General features: G+C 42.7%; 1 protein-coding gene and 1 long non-coding RNA gene across 6 annotated transcripts in view; one reads left to right on the top strand and one right to left on the bottom strand.

The window, feature by feature from the left end:
• The window catches only part of RNF41 (ring finger protein 41), a 35,515-nt gene extending 18,995 nt beyond the window's left edge, over positions 1 to 16,520 (top strand). The window contains exons 1-6 of one of the 4 annotated variants that reach the window (XM_081849921.1): positions 2,155 to 2,355; positions 3,857 to 3,969; positions 7,968 to 8,239; positions 9,221 to 9,356; positions 11,559 to 11,662; positions 13,493 to 16,520. In XM_081849921.1, coding sequence (XP_081706047.1) covers positions 3,880 to 3,969; positions 7,968 to 8,239; positions 9,221 to 9,356; positions 11,559 to 11,662; positions 13,493 to 13,844 — 954 coding nt within the window. In that variant the 5' untranslated portion in view covers positions 2,155 to 2,355; positions 3,857 to 3,879 and the 3' untranslated portion in view covers positions 13,845 to 16,520. Of the gene's footprint in view, positions 1 to 2,154; positions 2,356 to 2,443; positions 2,468 to 2,567; positions 2,593 to 3,856; positions 3,970 to 7,967; positions 8,240 to 9,220; positions 9,357 to 11,558; positions 11,663 to 13,492 lie in introns of those variants that run through there. The other 3 variants (XM_081849922.1, XM_081849923.1, XM_081849920.1) reach the window with 3 other exon arrangements.
• On the bottom strand, positions 7,523 to 9,212 carry LOC309335135. 2 transcript variants are annotated; one of them, XR_014153381.1, is made up of 2 exons: positions 8,908 to 9,212; positions 7,523 to 7,873 (listed from the first exon to the last, which is right to left on the bottom strand). It is a non-coding gene; the product is annotated as an uncharacterized lncRNA (long non-coding RNA). The 2 variants fall into 2 exon arrangements; XR_014153382.1 differs by lacking the exon at positions 8,908 to 9,212 and adding an exon at positions 7,947 to 8,084.
• Positions 16,521 to 18,198: the final 1,678 nt, after the last annotated feature.

Below are 18,198 nucleotides of genomic sequence, written 5' to 3'. Positions count from 1 at the left end.
CGACTTCTGAGATTCAAGTCTGTTTGAAGTCTAGGGAAAATACTATTTGTGTTAAGATACTTTTTAATGATTGGATTAACAGTCTTGGTAAACAGAATATGAACTAGAATGTGGGTTTGTGGTTATCATGTTTAGTTCCCAAGCAATAATATTTTTTGTTGCATCTTCTGTTGCCATTTGAATCATCAAGATGATTTAGGTTGTGTGGAAATCTTTAAAGGTATTTATGGGTTATAAAATTCAGCCAAACTATTGAACAGGTCTCATTTGTGATTTGAACTTGAGTATACTGAAAAATCCCTAGGTGCGCTGTGACTTTCAGACATGATTCATTTGGATGCTCCTTTAAAAACTTACGAACACCCTATAATTTGGGCAGCTGCCATCGGCTTTCCAGACAAATTGTTCCAGCCAGGATAGACTGTTTGGCCATGAGCTGTATATTCCTGCCGTTTTGTGTGTGCCTCTTCCCCTCTTGTCCACTCAGGGTGACCTTTCAAAGCTCATCTTTGTGTATCTATGCTATTCAGAGATAAGTAGTGAGAAGTGGCCTAAATATTGAACATGATCACTCAGCAGCAAGCCATGTTGCCATAGCCATCTCATTAGACATGTTCCTTTTTAATCTGAGCATCTAGTATAAGCAATCTCACTGAATGTACAGACTGAACCCTTTATTTCTGATTATCAGCAGTGCATAACTTACTACAAGAGGCAAATTAAACTGGTGATCATGCTGCTAAATTGATAATGTGGACTCCTCATGTCATCTGGTTTTGGGTGAGTCACTTCTCCCTGTCTTGGGTTTCCCCAACTGCAAAATGGGTTTAATTGTGTTCTTATTTGTAAAATGCATTATTTTGATGCCGTTCTGTGTCCATGCTTGAATATTGTTTTTTTGTAATAATTTTCTAAAACAATCTATACATAAGCATACAATACATACATACATTTTTAAGAATAAGAATATATTTATACCCCGCCCATCTGGCTGAGTTTCCCCAGCCACTTTGGGCAGCTCCCAATCGAGTGTTAAAAACAATACAGCATTAAATATTAAAAACTTCCCTAAACAGGACTGCCTTTTAAAAATTGGATAGCTGCTTATTTCCTTGACATCTGATGGGAGGGAATTCCACAGGGTGGGCACCACTACCGAGAAGGCCCTCTGTCTGGTTTCCTGTAACCTCACTTCTTGCAATGAGGAACCGCCAGAAGGCCCTCGGCGCTGGACCTCAGTGTCCGGGCTGAACGATGGGGGTGGAGATGCTCCTTCGGGTATACAGGACAGAGGCCATTTAGGGCTTTAAAGGTTAGCACCAACACTTTGAATTGTGCTTGGAAACGTACTGAGAGCCAATGCAGATCTCTCAGGACTGGTGTTATATGGTCCCGGTGGCCACTCCAAGTCACCCACCCACCCACACCTGTTAATCTTATGGAACATTTCATTAGTTATTAAAAATATATTTGTCGGCACTGCAAACCATGTATATATTATTTCAACATTTGTTACATTTTATCACAGCTATGAAAAAGCATTAAAAGATTGTATCCTGTAATTCTTCTCTATATATGTCATAAAAAGGAGACTTTTTCCCCCCAAATTGTTCTTGCTTTGGACTCCCTTCTCCCATTCTGAGCAGTTTAGTTAAATTCATCCCTGAACTGTACCATACTTTCATAATTATTTTACTATCAGTGCTCGAGCACTTATGCCATTGGGCGGCTAGCAATATAAGTTTCTACTTATAAGACTCATTCTTTAAAATATTGGTACCTTTGGGCCTTTTGGAGTTCATTTATTTTGTCAGTTGGCTCTAATGTAATGATTCTTTCATTCTTTGCAATATCTCTTGCTTTTGTAATATTATGCTGTATTCATAAATTTATATTTCCTGTCAAAAGGAACATACTGTTGTACATAAAAGACTAGTTGGGATATTTGAGGCGATAATATTTTCTTCATTTGCTTCGGACTTGCAATGGTGCATTAATCATATTGGGTTTTATCAGTTATTGAATATGGTTTTTTGTGCTACTTATGTTCCCGTGTTTGAATGCTTCCGGACAATAAAATATGCCATATTTGTTTAGAATCTTAAAACTAAGGTCAGATTGGCCAATAGGACTACATTTTGCAAATGAAGAAAGTCTCTGTTACTCCTTTGATGTCATAATTCAGGCAGCTAAAGATATAACCAACAAGCTGCCAACTTATAATGAAGAGTGCAATGCCATCTCTACAGCAACTTTCCCCCTAGAAGCTGGTCCCTGAGTGAGCAGAAATGAGCCGTCTGCTCTTGAAGTATTCCAGGAGCCGTGCAAGTCACTTGAAAGTAGCATTGCGGAAAGGTGTACCATTAATCCTTTCTCGGCCAAGGGCTATATGCTTCCCTTGGGGAAGATAAAGATCTTGACAGAGGCTGGCCCTTACACTGGAAATTTGTCACTTGTCTCTATCAAGGTGCAAGAGTTTTTAAATGAATTGGACAGGGCAGTTTGTAGGACTGCAATAATAGCTCACAGTTCAGCTCACTGCTTGTGAGGGAACAAAGGAGTAGGGAGAGTTTTTGTGTTAAAAACTGGAAGGTATGTAACTAGACTTAGAGGAGATGGTGTGACAGGATCTGTTCTGTCCCATCCCCCCAATTTCCATCTTATTCTCCTGACAATCCTCTGTGTCAGCATTATAGATTACTGATGGAGGACTGTAGCTCAGAGGTAGCCCTGAGGTCAGAGGTTCTGTCCCACCAAAATTGGGTAAAATAAACTTTCTGAAACGCTGAACAGCTACTGGAGGTCAGTGTAGCTGATACTGAACTGGATAGACCGATTGTCTGACTTGGCATCTTTCTGTGTTCCTAATTTGATGGCGTATGAAACTTGGTGGGTAATCTCTCTCTGTTTGCAGGTGGACAGGGTGGGATGGTGTTGAGCGCAGAATTGGGAGGTTACAAGATGGAAGGTGAACATGGCTGGAGAAGGCTATATAATTAGCCATGAGAGTTCATTCTCTGATCCGGTTCTTGGAGGAGCTTTCAGTCACTCCCAAAGCATGTGTTTCAAGAAATAAATAATTCAGACTCTTGGGAGACTCGGGTGTGCCATCGTCCAGTTAGCCTCCTCGGGGCAGGTAATTATGCTGTGTGTCTAACTACATCAGGAGTGATTGATCCAATCTTGCTTGATATAGGGATGGACCCAAATTACCTGCCCTCAGAGGATGTCACACTCAACTCTCTGTTGGAAGTAGCCTGTGCAATTTTGCTTCTCTCCCCCCCCTGCAAGGTTTGCAAGCTCGTTTATAGCTCCTAGAGAAGGCTGTGAATTAATTACACTGAGCCCCCCCCCATCAGCTGTCTTAGCTATGGAACTTTTCTTCTTTTCCCCCTCCTGCCATACCTGCTCTATAATTTGGTGTGAAACTTAGTCACACCTTGCCATCGCTCATATAGGCAAGTTGTTCCACAGAAAAAAAACAAAAAAAGCAAGGTGTGGAATTAAAAAATGCAAGTGAAGAGATGAGTAATTCTGCATTGTAGAGGGAAGTGTCTAATTTGGTGTTAGTGGGTGGGTCAAACCACCCAAATCTGTGCACACAGATTGGGCTGAGTTGAGTTGTCTCTTTGCTGCACCACACCCTGCTCTTCAGGGATTTGAAGCTTTTCTGTCAATCCCTGACTTAGAATGCAGCCTTATCAGGTTAGCTGGCAGGCAGGCAGCCTAGCCAAAAGAATGACTTTTAACTGACTCCACAGAAGCAGCAATCTGAATATGCTGGCGTCTCTTGTGGCAAGACTCCAAATCTTCTGTGCTCAGCTGTTCTTCGTTTCCCCTCTCCTGCTTTTTCTAGGGTTTTGGCATCGGTGATGAGAAATGGGGTATGATGTAGCTCGTTTTCAAGGGGATGTTGATGAAGATCTTATATGTCCCATCTGCAGTGGGGTCTTGGAGGAGCCAGTGCAGGTAGGTCAGCGTAAAAATTTTGTAGTTTATTGAAAAGCTGAATGTTTTCTATGTCAAAGCTGTATTAGATCTTTGTCAAAGCTGCATGACTGAGGGAGAATACATGTGATAGTACTCTTTGTTTTAATTTTTAAAGCTATAATCTAGTCTGATTTTTTAAGCCAAAGAAAAAAGTTTTAAAATGCACACTATATCTATGCAAATTCCACTGGAATCTGTTAAACATCGTGAGCTTTGTCTGGAGTTCAGGCTCAAATTTAACAGCCCATGATAATCACTGAATACTAATTGGGTAGGTAGTTTATCCATATAAAAAGCAGTAGACTTCATGATAGGCTATGCACTTCATGGTATTAAAATATAGGCTATCAGAGCAGATGATTTCTCTACTATCTGTTGCAATTTCTTCTGGATTTTCCAAAATGATAGACCTAGAACTGTGAATGTTAACTAGTTAACAATTTATACACATAAGGAGAGTCCTGGTGAATTTTTGCCGAAGGCTTCTCTGTTTCAGAACCAGGTGCCTTTCAGAAACATACAAGCAGGACCTAGCATATGTTCAAGCCAACCCCACATATGATTGTCACATGTGACCACATGCATCTATTTTGCTTTCCCTATAGTAATATGGTAATATGTCAATCAGCTGTAAGCCTGTCTTGTTCTCTTATCAGTAGTAAACAAATCACTTCTATCTGTAGCTAAAGTGAACTGGATAGGTAAAGGATTGATTTCTTTGCTGGCAGGGTATTCTTGTAAAGATGAATTAAGCTAAACAGCTAGCTGCTGAATTTTAGATTGACTTGTTCAGCTTGCATATGAAAGCAGCATTGGGTGGCCGCAAAAGTGCTTTGGAATATCATTAAAAGGAAAAAACACTTAGTTTGAATTCAGCTCTCTGGCTTGCAGGTAGCTGGTAACTAGATGACGATGAACCTTCAGATACTTGTATAACTAGGCATACTGGGAGTTGTCATTCCACATTCAGAACAAAAGCTTCTGTTTCTTGAGAGGCCGGAACTGCTGGAGCATGAGTTTATTTTTGCACAGGGAACTGGCAGAAACTATTCTTATCTTAGTAGGTCTCCTTATGTAACATTTGCACGAAGAAGCATTAACCAAAAATATGACCTTGCTGCATGTTACATGGCTGGCTTGGGTGCTTTCTCCATATGCAGGTATGGGACCCTAATCCTGAAGGGGCCTTTGCTTTTCCTTTATTCAGATTTTTATCCCTCCTTTCACTTCAAAATGAAGTCCCCAAGAAGCCTGATATAAACAAGCATTAAAAGCAAATATCATTTTTTATTTTAAAAAAATAAATTGCTTAAACTTTTTTTTTTTTTAAGCAAAACGTGGGGGTGGCAGAAAATCAAAAAGCGAGAAACAAATTTCTGGATGAAGCAAAAAGAAATCACACAGTCTGCCCAGAGCCTGCTAAAACAAAGTCTTCAGAAAGCAATGGAAAACGAGCAATCAGGGGCCGAGATGGACCTCGCCAGTCACATCTTGTGCACTGAACAGAGAAGGCATTTTCTCTTGCTAATTAGTGACCCTGTAAAATGCACTAGTCAAGTTAAAATGCTGTTCCAACCTGTCAGAGGAGACAGAAGCTTGTATTCAACGAAATAATTGCTGTCATGGAATGACTTCCACAAGCACAGCAAAGCCCCCCAAATGTGTTCTGGGGGTTCCAGAAGAGATTTCAGAGTAGTCTGGTGGGAGGAAGGAGGAGAAGGAAGGGAAGTTCTGTTGCACATACAATGATTTTGTTGGATACAACCTACCAGAACTAGCTGATGCGCAGTAGCCATGAGAGATCAGTCTACCTAAAATATTCAAGTGTTTTGTTATGGTATGTGTGCAAAATATCTTAGTGTTCAACGGTATTTCTGATCGCACTAGAAACATTATTCTTAGCAAGCTAGTTAAGCATGTTAAACTCAAATTGTTTCCCTCTTGTGCAAGAGACAGACTGTTTTGCGTTTAAATTTGAAGTGACACTCTAAAAACTGCCTCAGAATGCACATTGCATCTAATCCATTGTGATACGGTTCATACAATGGAGAGCAACATGTGCTATTCAGCTGCACATCTTGATTTTCTCTGAACAGGAAGTCATTAAGCTTGGGAGAATGGGAGAGGAAATAGACCGAGAGCTTCTGAACTTTCCTAACTCCCTTTTAGATTGAATATGTGTTGTGCATTACCCAGCCGCCCCCGCCACCTCTCTTCATATGGGGTCAGGGTGTAGGCTGGAGGCCTTTGCCTGTATTTCTGTTTATATGGGGATGAGTCTGTGAGCAAATGCAGTATTGTTAGTCTCTAATTGCTTGCTAAGGTTAAAATGTCCCTGTTAATCTTCTGTGTCTCCCATCTGCAATAGAGATTTGCTGAAGGGTTTCCTGGAGCATGCGCTTTGTGTGAATTGCTCACAAAGAATTTTATTTTGTTGGGTGGGGGGGGTAATTATTTGTTCTGTTGTTACTTGATGTATTGCATTCATTAACCTTTGCAATAACTATTACTGCCTAAAAAATGACAAACATCTGTACTGCTGAGGACACACTTATTATTCTGTACCTAGACATCCTTCCTGAAAATAAATAAAAATGTACAAAAAGTCCCTGTTAAAAAATAATTGTAGACTATTAGTAAAAGTACAGAAATCTGTTTTGTTTGCCAAGATTTGAATACACTGTATTACAGCCGTCATAAGGCAATAACTTTACTTCTTAGCAGACTAATTCATGAGTGATGTTTATGGGTCTCCCAAGCCAGTTGTGTCACTTCCACAAGTGTTGGTCTTGTGGTCCAAATGCAGCAATGCAAACACTTGATGAATGACCATTTTGTGATTTCAGCAACAGTGTATTTTAAACCTTCTGTTGGCTTATGGTGCTCAACAGGTTGACCATTCTCAGCTACATCACTGGCTTATTTGGAAGCATATGGCACATGCTGAGTGTAGGAAAGCTTAGTGTAGCAGATGTCCAGGAAAAACCTGAGAGCACACAGGAAGAAACTAAGAAAATTGGCTGGATTCAGCTAATGAATCTTGCTAGCAGAAGCCAACTCAAGGACTTCTGCCAGCACAACAGGGCTTCCCCCCTTTCTCTACCCCCTGACCCCCCCCAGGTTGGCTCGGGTTGGGGGAAACCCAAGAACAGCAGATAGGCTGGAGGAGGTGAGAAGAGGGGAAATTGCTCCATCAGCACAAGCATTTCGACTTGCCAGATGGAACATTCTCCTTAGTACTACGCTGAATTCCTCGCCATTATCATAAGACAGAAAGCACGGTGAGAACCAAGCAATTGCGAATTAGTTTATAGGAAATTAAACTTCTGTCAGTTGGCAATGCCTAGGAGGCATAGCTGTGAGATGAGTAGCTGAGCTGGTGTACATTTGTGCATGAATAGATCTTCTCCGGAAGAAGAGTTATAACTACAACTGTGCCTTATTTGGAGGATTGTCTATGTTACGCCCACAGGCAGTTCAATGAAAACAGCTGGTTAAAGGGAGAGGTACTGTGCTACTTTACCCTGTGAAGTGAATTTTTCACATCATCAAGATTTATTTTAACAATTCATTCTTGAGTTGAACACCTTGCACAGTGGTGAATGTACATCTCCTTCCATTGATCTCTTCTTGTACCACACCAGCACTGAAATGGCAAAGTATGATTTGTAATAGGCTTGATATGAGATAGAGAGAGAGAGAGATCACTACCTCAAAGGCAGTGGATGATTTTCATATCCTTTGGTTGATGGCAGTTGTCCTGCGTTTCTGCTTCAGTGTCTCGTAAGTTATAGCCAAAGTGAGCTATCTTCACCTGCCGTTAGTAGCTTAGATTGGCTTAAATTATTGGTCGAAGTTCTGTTCTTCTTCCAACTCTTTCTCTCTTATTTGTGAAAAACATGGAAAACAGGCCACAAACCAGTAGCATGAACCTGATGTAACCTGCATTGGCATACCTTGCTCTGTTCTTTGCACAGGCTCCTCATTGCGAGCACGCCTTCTGCAATGCCTGCATAACCCAGTGGTTCTCCCAACAACAGACCTGCCCCGTGGACCGAAGTGTGGTGACCGTGGCTCACTTGCGGCCTGTTCCTCGGATCATGCGTAATATGCTATCTAAGCTGCAGATCACATGTGACAACGCTGTTTTTGGTTGTACTGCTGTAGTGCGACTTGACAACCTGATGTCTCACCTCAACGACTGTGAACACAATCCAAAGCGGCCTGTGACTTGTGAGCAGGGATGTGGGTAAGTATTCAGCTAGGTCTGACCCAATGCATTTTAATGTCATAGTTCAGTGCTTTGTCTAAGGCAGGCATGTCCAAAGTCTGTTTCAGGGGCCTAATCCAGCCCGCCAGTTGGTTTAATCCAGCCCCTGTGGCAGTTTATCTCCTGGGGTAAAACCCCAACAACTTCAATCCTTAAAAAAAGCTCAAGAACTTTGGGGTAAAATCATAAAAAGCAACAACTTTGGTCGGCCCTCATGCATGTTCACTTCATCAAATCTGGCCCTCTTTGGAAAAAGCTTGGGCACCCCTGGTCTAAGGGTTTTATATAGCCAGTAGGGACGGGACGCGGGTGGCGCTGTGGGTTAAACCACAGAGCCGAGGACTTGCCGATCAGATGGTCGGTGGTTCGAATTCCTGCAACGGGGTGAGCTCCCGTTGCTCGGTCCCTGCTCCTGCCAGCCTAGCAGTTCAAAAGCACGTCAAAGTGCAAGTAGATAAATAGGTACCACTCTGGTGGGAAGGTAAACAGCGTTTCCATGCGCTGCTGTGGTTCACCAGAAGCGGCTTAGTCATGCTGGCCACATGACCTGGAAACTCTACGCCGGCTCCCTCGGCCAATAAAGCGAGATGAGCGCTGCAACCCCAGAGTTGGTCATGACTGGACCTAATGGTCAGGGATCCCTTTACCTTTTACTATAGCCAGTAGGGCTTCACTCCCATGCCAGCGTGAACTGGGAAAATCAGCAGGAGAGAGACATTGGTTGTGTGGTCCACCTGGTCAAGCTTAATATGAGACAGCTTTTATGATGCGTGAGGGACAGTTGAGTTGCGCAATACTGGCAGCTGGTAACTTGAGACTACTGACTTCAGTCCCAGTTTGCTTTAAAGTATAGATTTTTGCTTCTGCATTGTTTGCAGGTCACCTAACTATGAGTTTCTATTAGAAGACACCCATTGCTTAATCACCTTTCTCAATTCTTGCTGTTCCTTCTCCATGCAGCTTGGAAATGCCCAAAGATGAGTTACCGAATCATAACTGCATCAAACACTTGCGGTCAGTGGTGCAGCAGCAACAGACAAGGATAGCTGAGTTGGAAAAGACTTCAGCAGAACATAAGCACCAGCTAGCGGAGCAGGTAACAGCTTCTTTTGCAGCAGTCTTTGTGGCTCCTTTAAGTAGATAAACAATTCCTCTTTCCCCAGGCAAGCTCAAATAACTGATAAGAGTTTGTGTTTCCATGAGAAATGGCTAAAGGACTAAATTACCTCTCTTGTTAGTTCAGAATTTGTCAGAGTATGAAAAATCAATGGGGGGGTGTGTTGTTGTTAGAAGATAGGGAATATTGAGATGTTGTTAGAAGATAGGGAATATTGAGTTGAAGTATTGTGTAAGTGTTATAGCTGAGTCCTGATCTTAAGGAGGAAGGGAAGATTTCAAAAGACTCTTGCCCAGATGGATTTCAAATATTTTTTAGACTCTGGATTCTTCTCAAGTTCTGAGTGGCTGTAAAATATCCAAAAGGGGCATTCACAATGTGACAGTTGGTTATTCTTAAAATACAGAGGCTAAAACCTTTCAGGTACTGAAAGTTCCTTTTGTAGCTTTGAGCAGTAATGCAGTCTAGTACTACAGGACATTATCACTGAATGGTATTTATATAGTGTACAGTGGTACCTTGGTTCTCAAACGTAATCCGTTCCGGAAGTTGGTTCCAAAACCAAAGTGTTCCAAAACCAAGGTGTGCTTTCCCATAGAAAGTAATGCAAAATGGATTAATCCGTTCCATGACTTTTAAAAACAACCCCTAAAACAGCAATTTAACATGGATTTTACTATCAAGTGAGACCAATGATCCATAAAATGAAAGCAATAAACAATGTACTGCAGTCACACAGTCAATCAGTAGCTGAACTGGGTTCCACACAGTCACAAAAACAAAACAAAAAAGTCACAAAAATGCAAAATAAATAGCAAAAACAGACAGACCTCAGCATAACACTCAAAACGGAAGCGTGGCACTCAAAACAGAGCATGTTCAGCTTCCGAAAAAAAGTTCGCAAACCGGAACACTTACTTCTGGGTTTGCAGTGTTTGGGTTCCAAGTTGCTTGAGTACCAGGGCGTTTGAGAACCAGGGTACCACTGTTCTATGTGAATGCATTTTTTTGTTCTAGTGCTGGAATCTCTGGATCCTATTGGCTGAGCTAATGAGACCCCTTTTAGAATATCAGTGAGCCAAATTTGACTCCTTGAATGGTGCTTTCTGGCCTCCTTAGCTGCCAACCCCAGAGGTAAAAAAGGGATGTGAATGAGCAATAAATTTGACACTTGAGAGGGAGGCATGCCTCCTCCCTCGTAAAGTGTCCCTTCAGTAACACTATTTGTGTGCTAATAAAATGCAGCCATAGAGAATGCTAACATGCAGCCTCCTCTGAAGCATCCGTTTAACTGGAAACTCAAATCTCAGTGACTCGAGGGGCAGGGCCACTGTGGCAAGATGAGAAATGGTCCCAGAAGATAAACGCATTTGGGCCAGGGAGCCCTGAGACTGGGTTGCCAACTAGCTGTATATTGGCAAGGTGGGAAATTGGAGGAGAAAAGGGGAAAGATGCTGCCTCAGAGCTAGAGAGGCTAAAGGAAGCAGGACTGATGAGTTGGCAGGCAGAAAATTGGGAGCTTGAAGTGACACAGAGCTGAAGAAAGGAGGGGTCAAGGAGAAGGTAAGAACAAACTCCATGCAGTGCTGGCTTTGCCACCTAGTTGTGGCAGGCTTATGACGCCTTCAAAAACTGTTGGCTCATACAAATGGCTAAAGTTTGCCTCTGAATGCAAGTTGCATGTACAGGGGAGTAGTTTTGCCTCCAAGTCCTGTGGTGTGGGCTTCCTAAAAACATCTGGCTGACTTGTGAGAAGCTAGATGCACATTTAGTCTGATCCTTGATGGCCATTGGTTGTGGTTTTATGCCTGTCATGAAACTTTTGAAGGCACGAGAGCCCTGCCGGGGAAAAAGGTCTTATTTTCAGGAATCACAGAATGCCTACAGGGCATATTTATTATATCCCACTTTTCCTTTAGAAAGTTCAGGTCATCCTAATGTAGGGTTCCCATGTTCTTCCTATCCTGGAGAAATGGGAGATAGGTCCACATTCCCTTAGCTTCAACCACGCTATGCGTTTTATGTTCCCTGACTCTTCACTAGGTCCATACCTAGCATCCCATTACCATCTCATAATGGAGAGATCTAAACGTCGGGGACATTTTTTTTAACCAGGTCTTTCTCAAAATCTTATTTGAAAAACTGCAGCTTTCATCTTCTCGTTTACTCTGTTTCTTTCAGAAACGTGACATTCAGTTGTTGAAAGCATATATGCGAGCGATACGTAGTGTCAATCCCAACCTGCAGAATTTGGAGGAGACTATTGAATATAATGAAATCCTAGAGTAAGTGCTGGAACTGAGTTTTAAAAGAGGGTGGAATGGTGAGGGTATTTTTTTGACATGGGCAAGGCCAGCATAGCTAAGATAATGTTGGAAAGTGATTGAAAAAAGTGACTGGAGAAGACCTCACTGTCTTGTAATCTCTCTCTCTCTCTCTCTCTCTCTCTCTCTCTCTCTCTCTGTGTGTGTGTGTGTGTGTGTGTGTGTGTTCGCATTGCAAATTTGCACATTTCTAGGGATACAGTAATATACAGAGTAGGCAAGGAGATGCTTCCTATTATGCCAACTTGCAGGTGTTTGTGGGGGTGGCTGCAGGGGGAAGAGAGGAAGGGGTGGAGTTCCACTCATGCAGTGTCGCATATCACCCAAGGTGTTTCTAAACATTGGATTCCTGGAGTGTTACAGGAGCTTGAATCCATCCTGCCTGGCTGATGCGCACACAGGAGCAATAGGTAGAAAAGAAATGTTTACTATTTTGCATTTTTATTTTGAAGGCTTAGGTCAGATACCGTGTTCATAACAAGGATGAAAACAATCAAAATTAAAAATGAAATCAGTTCCATTCTAGACTTAAACCCTTACACTGTCTCTAGAAAATGTTACAATAGCTTCTCTGTGGCAATTTTTTAGGGAAAGAAAAATCCACTGTTGTGTGTCTGCTTTTTAACATCGTGTTATATGTACACCATCGGTCAATTCCAACTTACATGATGAAGCAAAAGGAGTGTGTACAGCAGGGCTGTTTGCAATTGAAAAGCAGAACAAACAATGGGCTATAGTAAAATATCTCATTATATATGATGTAATGTAGAAGGGAGAAAAGGATTTAAACACATTTCCTAAATATGGAGTCTTATTCAGTATAACTCTCTTGTCTTCCAAAGTGTTGATTCCCTGAAATCCATACCAGCTGACAGTGCAAGCCCTGGACCACAGATATGTGCTTCTTTCAGTGTTAACCATGGGAGACGATAAGCTGCTAACAGTTTAAAGTAGCTGCAATCTCCAGTTGCAGAGTGCATTATAAGGATCAAATCTTAAAGCCTCACATTTCTCACTTCAGGGTAGATTGGAAATGAAATAATGGATTTGGTGGCAGAGCTGCAAATTGAATTCCCCTGTCTTAAGCCTTGAGACTAAACTAATAACCTGTGGTTCTCATGGCCTTTGGAAAACCCTAGTGCCCCTTGGAAGCTTCCGAAAAGTTCAAGAACAGAAGAAGTGCTGCCTATAATCCCATTTGCTCATTACTGATCTTCCTGTGTGATACACAACCATAGAGAAGTGGGGGTCAGGGGTAGCTGGGTGTGTTTTGAGCATCACATGGTTTACCTGAGGCAACTGGAGACCCAACAGGTTTGGCCAAGGTTCCGAGTAAACTGAATGAGCCTCCTAGAACACGCCCCGGAATTATGTATAATGTGCAAGGGGTTTCTTGGAGGACAGATCAATGAGGAAAGTGTTCTCTAAAGATGGAAAGTTGGAAAACCGCTGGGCAAGTCTCTTCCCATTCCATTGTGTTTTCCTCAAAGTTGGAAGCAAAATGCCATGCATTCGTTGCATTTAGTTTTCACCTTTTACACACACACACACACACACACACACACACACTTACTTTAAAGTGAGTTACAACCCCAGTTAATATCTGCAGAAGTGCTCAGAATAAGCTGGCAGCTTCTGAGTCAAGACTACTATTGTAGTTTGGCCCAAGGCCAGAGGTTAGATCAGCAATACAATTTAGGATTCCTCACCTTCAGGCTTGTAGGTAACTCTCTGTGTTTCCCCTGATATTTCTCTTACACTGACTTGTGTTTTTTCCCCAATTGCTTCTAGGTGGGTGAACTCCTTGCAGCCAGCCCGAGTGACACGATGGGGCGGTATGATTTCTACACCCGACGCCGTACTTCAGGCTGTCATCAAGCGCTCGTTGGTGGAGAGTGGCTGCCCCACATCCATCATCAACGAGTTGATTGAAAACGCCCACGAACGGAACTGGCCACAGGGCCTGGCCACGCTAGAAACCCGCCAGATGAACCGGCGCTATTACGAAAACTATGTGGCCAAGCGCATTCCGGGCAAGCAGGCTGTGGTGGTGATGGCCTGTGAGAATCAGCACATGGGTGAGGAGATGGTGCTAGAGCCAGGCCTGGTTATGATATTTGCACACGGAGTGGAGGAAATCTAAAGACTTGGCAGAGATGATGAACGAATGTGCTTGAGAGAGAAATATACCGTGTCCAAGCTGACTGATCTTGCCCCGCTGTGCCGTGTCAGGGCATTATTTCTCTCTGTTGATTAACACGCCACTTCCTAATTATACTGGGCAGGTGCCCAGCAACTTATGCAAGATGCCGTGCTGCATTTCCCCACCCCACCCCCACCCCCTTGTGATAATCCCACTCCGGTTTGATGTTGGCGCAGGTTTCCAAATGTCTTCATAAAAGCACAAGAAACTCCTCTGTGCTCCGGTAAGTGGGCTTCTGCCGTAAACGTCTTTAGAGAAGTCTTCAGTCTCCTGACATGAGTGCATTGGCCCAGATGACTTGGTTTCTCTTCAAAGCATCTCTGTGCAGGGCACACGCTTTTTCCATCTTGGCCCCATAGCATCTTACTTTCACACAGTACCTTTAAGGCACAACTTTGCAGCCTTTTTTGGGGGGTGGGATGGGGTGGATGGGGGTACATGAGAAGGCAGATGCCAAACTGGGAGTAATGCCAAATAAAATATACATACCAGTAGTGATGTTTTTGGCGTACAAAATGTTATGGAGCCAAAAACCCGACGGGACAATTTCTGCAACTTCCTTGAGATGCGTGGCCTTACGTTGCACAGGAGACGACCCTTCCTTTTCAGATAGGGCCTGGTTTTCAACAGAATTAGCATTTTTAGCAATCTGCTGTTGCTGCTGCTGCTGGTGCAGAATTAAATGCACATCTCCTCGCAGAACCCAGATGTCATCTTCCTCCTTGTACTCTCAAAGTGCCGCTGGTGAGGTCAGGTTCTTTGCTGACTTCAATCCTTTCTCATAGGATGCAAGCCTTCAAGCAGATGCTCTGCTCAGTTTGAACAGAACCAGACTCCTCTGAATTGTGTGTGTGCCATTTAAGGTTGTCTCAACTTCGTGACCTTGCAAAGAAAATGGAAAAAAAATATGAAATTAACCTGGATGAAACTGTCTTGTCATTGTACGTTGGCTGTTTTGATAAATCTGTGTTTTGTTTTGTTTTTGACATCTTGATGATTGTGTCCTACTTTTGCCTTTATATGTTTCCCTTATTTTATTTTTTAAATACAGTGGTCAGGAATGTCTTCAGGTCCAAGTTTAGTTTACCTGTTAAATTTAATTTATTTGCAACCGTTTTTTACAGCCACTTTCTTTTTGTGTGTGTTGCTTTGAATATTTCTTCCTTGCTTTTAAGCATTTGTGCTGGAGTTGGCGGGGCAAGGAATAAAAGCATCAATAAAAGAGCAGTTGGACCTCGCTCTGTATCAAAACACTGACAGTACCATCCCTTCTGAACAGCTTTCATTTTGTTAAGACTCCCTGAATATCCTCATCTGAGCAGAAACTTTGAACCAAGGTTTAATTCCCTTTCTTGTGCTATTGCTGCCTGAAATGGTTGCTGTTAATATTTCACATAAGGGATTTGCAACAGTAGATGACCATAGCTGCTGCCTTCAACATAGAGTTTGGACCACTTTGCAAGCAGTTACCATCTGCAAACGTTTGGGACAGAAAGAACTCCTGGATACTATCAGCAGCAATGATGGCTGCTTGAGGAATGTTTCCTCTCTTGCCGCACTGTAAATGGATGCAATGGAGTATATCATCTAAGAAGTGTTTTCCCAGTCCTGTAAGTGGCCTGGTTCCTCATGGTGATCCTATGGTGGAGAATCAGCGAATATTGGGAATGTGGTTTTCACAACAATTGATAGCCTACAACCATTGCTCTTTTTGTTGAAAGTGTGTTGGGGTGGGGGGGTGGGGAGAGGATAGAAGAGTATAGGAAGACACGATTCTTAAACCCCTTCAAAAATAATCTCCATTCCTCTTGTGGAACTTCAATCATTCCTACGAATAAAGTGCATGAATAATGCAGCTTAGCTTTTGTCTGTGATCTTGAATATTCACCAAGCAGATGCTGTTTCCAGTTTCATTCTGTGGGAAATGCTTGTGCTTTGGAGATACTTAATTCTGCAGCAATCATTCTGTTTGTGGCCTTTGCTTTTTCACAGACCTGTGCATTAGTTGCTCTCCAGCTCTGCCGCGTCCTCCGTTTTCCTCCTCCTTCCAGTTTTTCCTCCTTTGTTGGCACACTGCTTACGCTCTGCTCCCAAGTAGAACTTTGCTTCAGAAACCGAGCCTGTTACCATTTCCTATGGTGTTTCAGCTTTTACAACTGTTAACTGTATGAGCTGCCATTTAAAAGTAACTTTACAGTCCATTTATTCGTACTTCAATTTTGTAAGTGATGATTTAAAAACACCTGGAATGTGCTTCAAAAGTCAGATCAGTTTTAGGGATGGAATGGGTTGTGCTCGTATACATGTCAGTGATAATGACATGTTTAGAAAGGGGAATATGCTGGTTGGAAGTAATTTCTAACTCTGTCCCTGTTGCTCAGGAATTGAAAAAGCTGCTAAATCCAACCTAATAACTGTATCTTGAGCTAACCTGACTTCACTGTTTTCTCCTAACACATCTTGTTTACCTCCCCTTGATGTCCTGCTGTCACTCTTGTGCTCTGAAACGTACCATAGAGTTTGTTATGTCTCCTGGCAGTACGCAAGTTGCTGATGGCATTTTGTGTTTTGCTGTTCAATTGTGTTGACTGCACTAATAAATTGCCTTTTTCCTGACTCCTTTACAAGCTTCCTTCAGACTCAGGTGTGTTGCACCCTGCATGAAAACTTTGCAAAGCTGCTTGGTTCCTTTTTTGCATTAACCTCTCGGAAAGCTGCTTGGTTCCTTAGTTACATACTCGGGTACGACATGGGCGTAGAAAAATGCATGACTGCGGCCATGTCACAGCCAGCCAGCTCTTTATCACCACTTCCTTCCTTAACCCACAAGGCACTGTAAGGGATTCAGAGCTATTTTAAAGGGGGGTGAGAGATGGGCAGCCCAGGAGGTACCCCTTTATCACGGCAAATCCAGTTTTAACCCATGCATACTGTGTTGCCCAGAGTAGCATAAACTGACAGCTTGTAGCATAAGCTGACAACTTAGTTTGTGGGGAGAAATGTTACTTGGATTGTAATCGACAATCAACCCTAGGTACCGTATTTTTTGCTCTATAAGATGCACCAGACCACAAGATGCACCTAGTTTTTGGAGGAGGAAAACAAAGGGGGGGGGGAATATTCTGAATCTCAGAAGCCAGAACAGCAAGAGGGATCGCTGTGCAGTGAAAGCAGCAATCCCTCTTGCTGTTCTGGCTTCTGTGATAGCTGTGCAGCCTGCATCCGTTCCGTAAGACTCACACACATTTTCCCTTACTTTTTAGGAGGGAAAAAGCAAGTCTTATAGAGCAAAAAATACGGGAATTGCTGTTAAAAGCAATTTTAAAATAAGGAAACCCTTATTTAAAGCAAAGGAACATATGGGGCCGCCTTAAACTGAGTAAGACAGTACTGGGCTATCTTACCCAGTGTAGTCACCACTGACTGAAAGCAGCTCTCCGGGATCATAGAATTGTAGAGTTGTAAGGGATCCGAAGGGTCAACTAGTCCCTAATGCAGGATATCAGTAGTGTTTGCCAACCGTACCTGGAGATGCTGGAGAACCTGGGCCCTTTTGCACGAACCATGTTCGGCCATTGAGCCACAGCCCAGAGGAATTATATGGGGACAGAGCAAAAATAGCTAGGATAAATTTACTCTGTAAGGTAAGCAATTGTAAGAAGAAAAATCGGGCAAGGAGCAGTGGTCACCCCTAATGTTGACAAGACAACAGCTTCCCTGTGGAAGCAGAAGGAGGGGGTTGCCGGGAAAGTTGGATCCCCCAAATCGGGTATAAGGGGTTGGGAAGGATTTTTAACCCTTACTGAGTTTTGACCATTGGGATATATCGTGTTCACACAGGTGTGCCTGCAAACTCTGGGAAGAAGTGGAGAGAATTGGACAAATGATCTTGTTTTGATATGAGCAACTATGGGGTTTGTAGCAGGTGCTCGGAATGTGTTAGGTAGGTAGATGGAGAATGGTGAAACGAAGCCATCTGCAGAGATTTAAAAAACTGGGAGGCCCTTAGGCCCTGGAAGAGACTTTCTTCCCCAGTAGGTTTGCCAGAACTGACCTCTACGGAAAGGGAACAACAGCTCCTGCCAAATTCAAGCCAAATTCTTCAACACAGTTTTAGTTATTAGCTGCCATGCCTGTTGACATGTTGCCCGGTTTGCGTTACTTTAGCACGTTAATGCCAAATCAATTCTAGCTAAACGAAACCATTGCTTTCTGCTATAAGGGTTTGATCTGTTTTTTTCTGCCACAGCTGCCTTTGGGTTCTGTCAATTAAACTGCTGACAAACACTAACTG

The sequence above is a fragment of the Podarcis erhardii genome, assembly GCF_964252035.2.
Source record: "Podarcis erhardii genome assembly, chromosome: 2".
Classification (NCBI taxonomy): domain Eukaryota; kingdom Metazoa; phylum Chordata; class Lepidosauria; order Squamata; family Lacertidae; genus Podarcis; species Podarcis erhardii.
The sequence above is the reverse complement of the archived record's forward strand: the minus strand, read 5'-3'. Positions and strand labels throughout refer to the sequence as shown.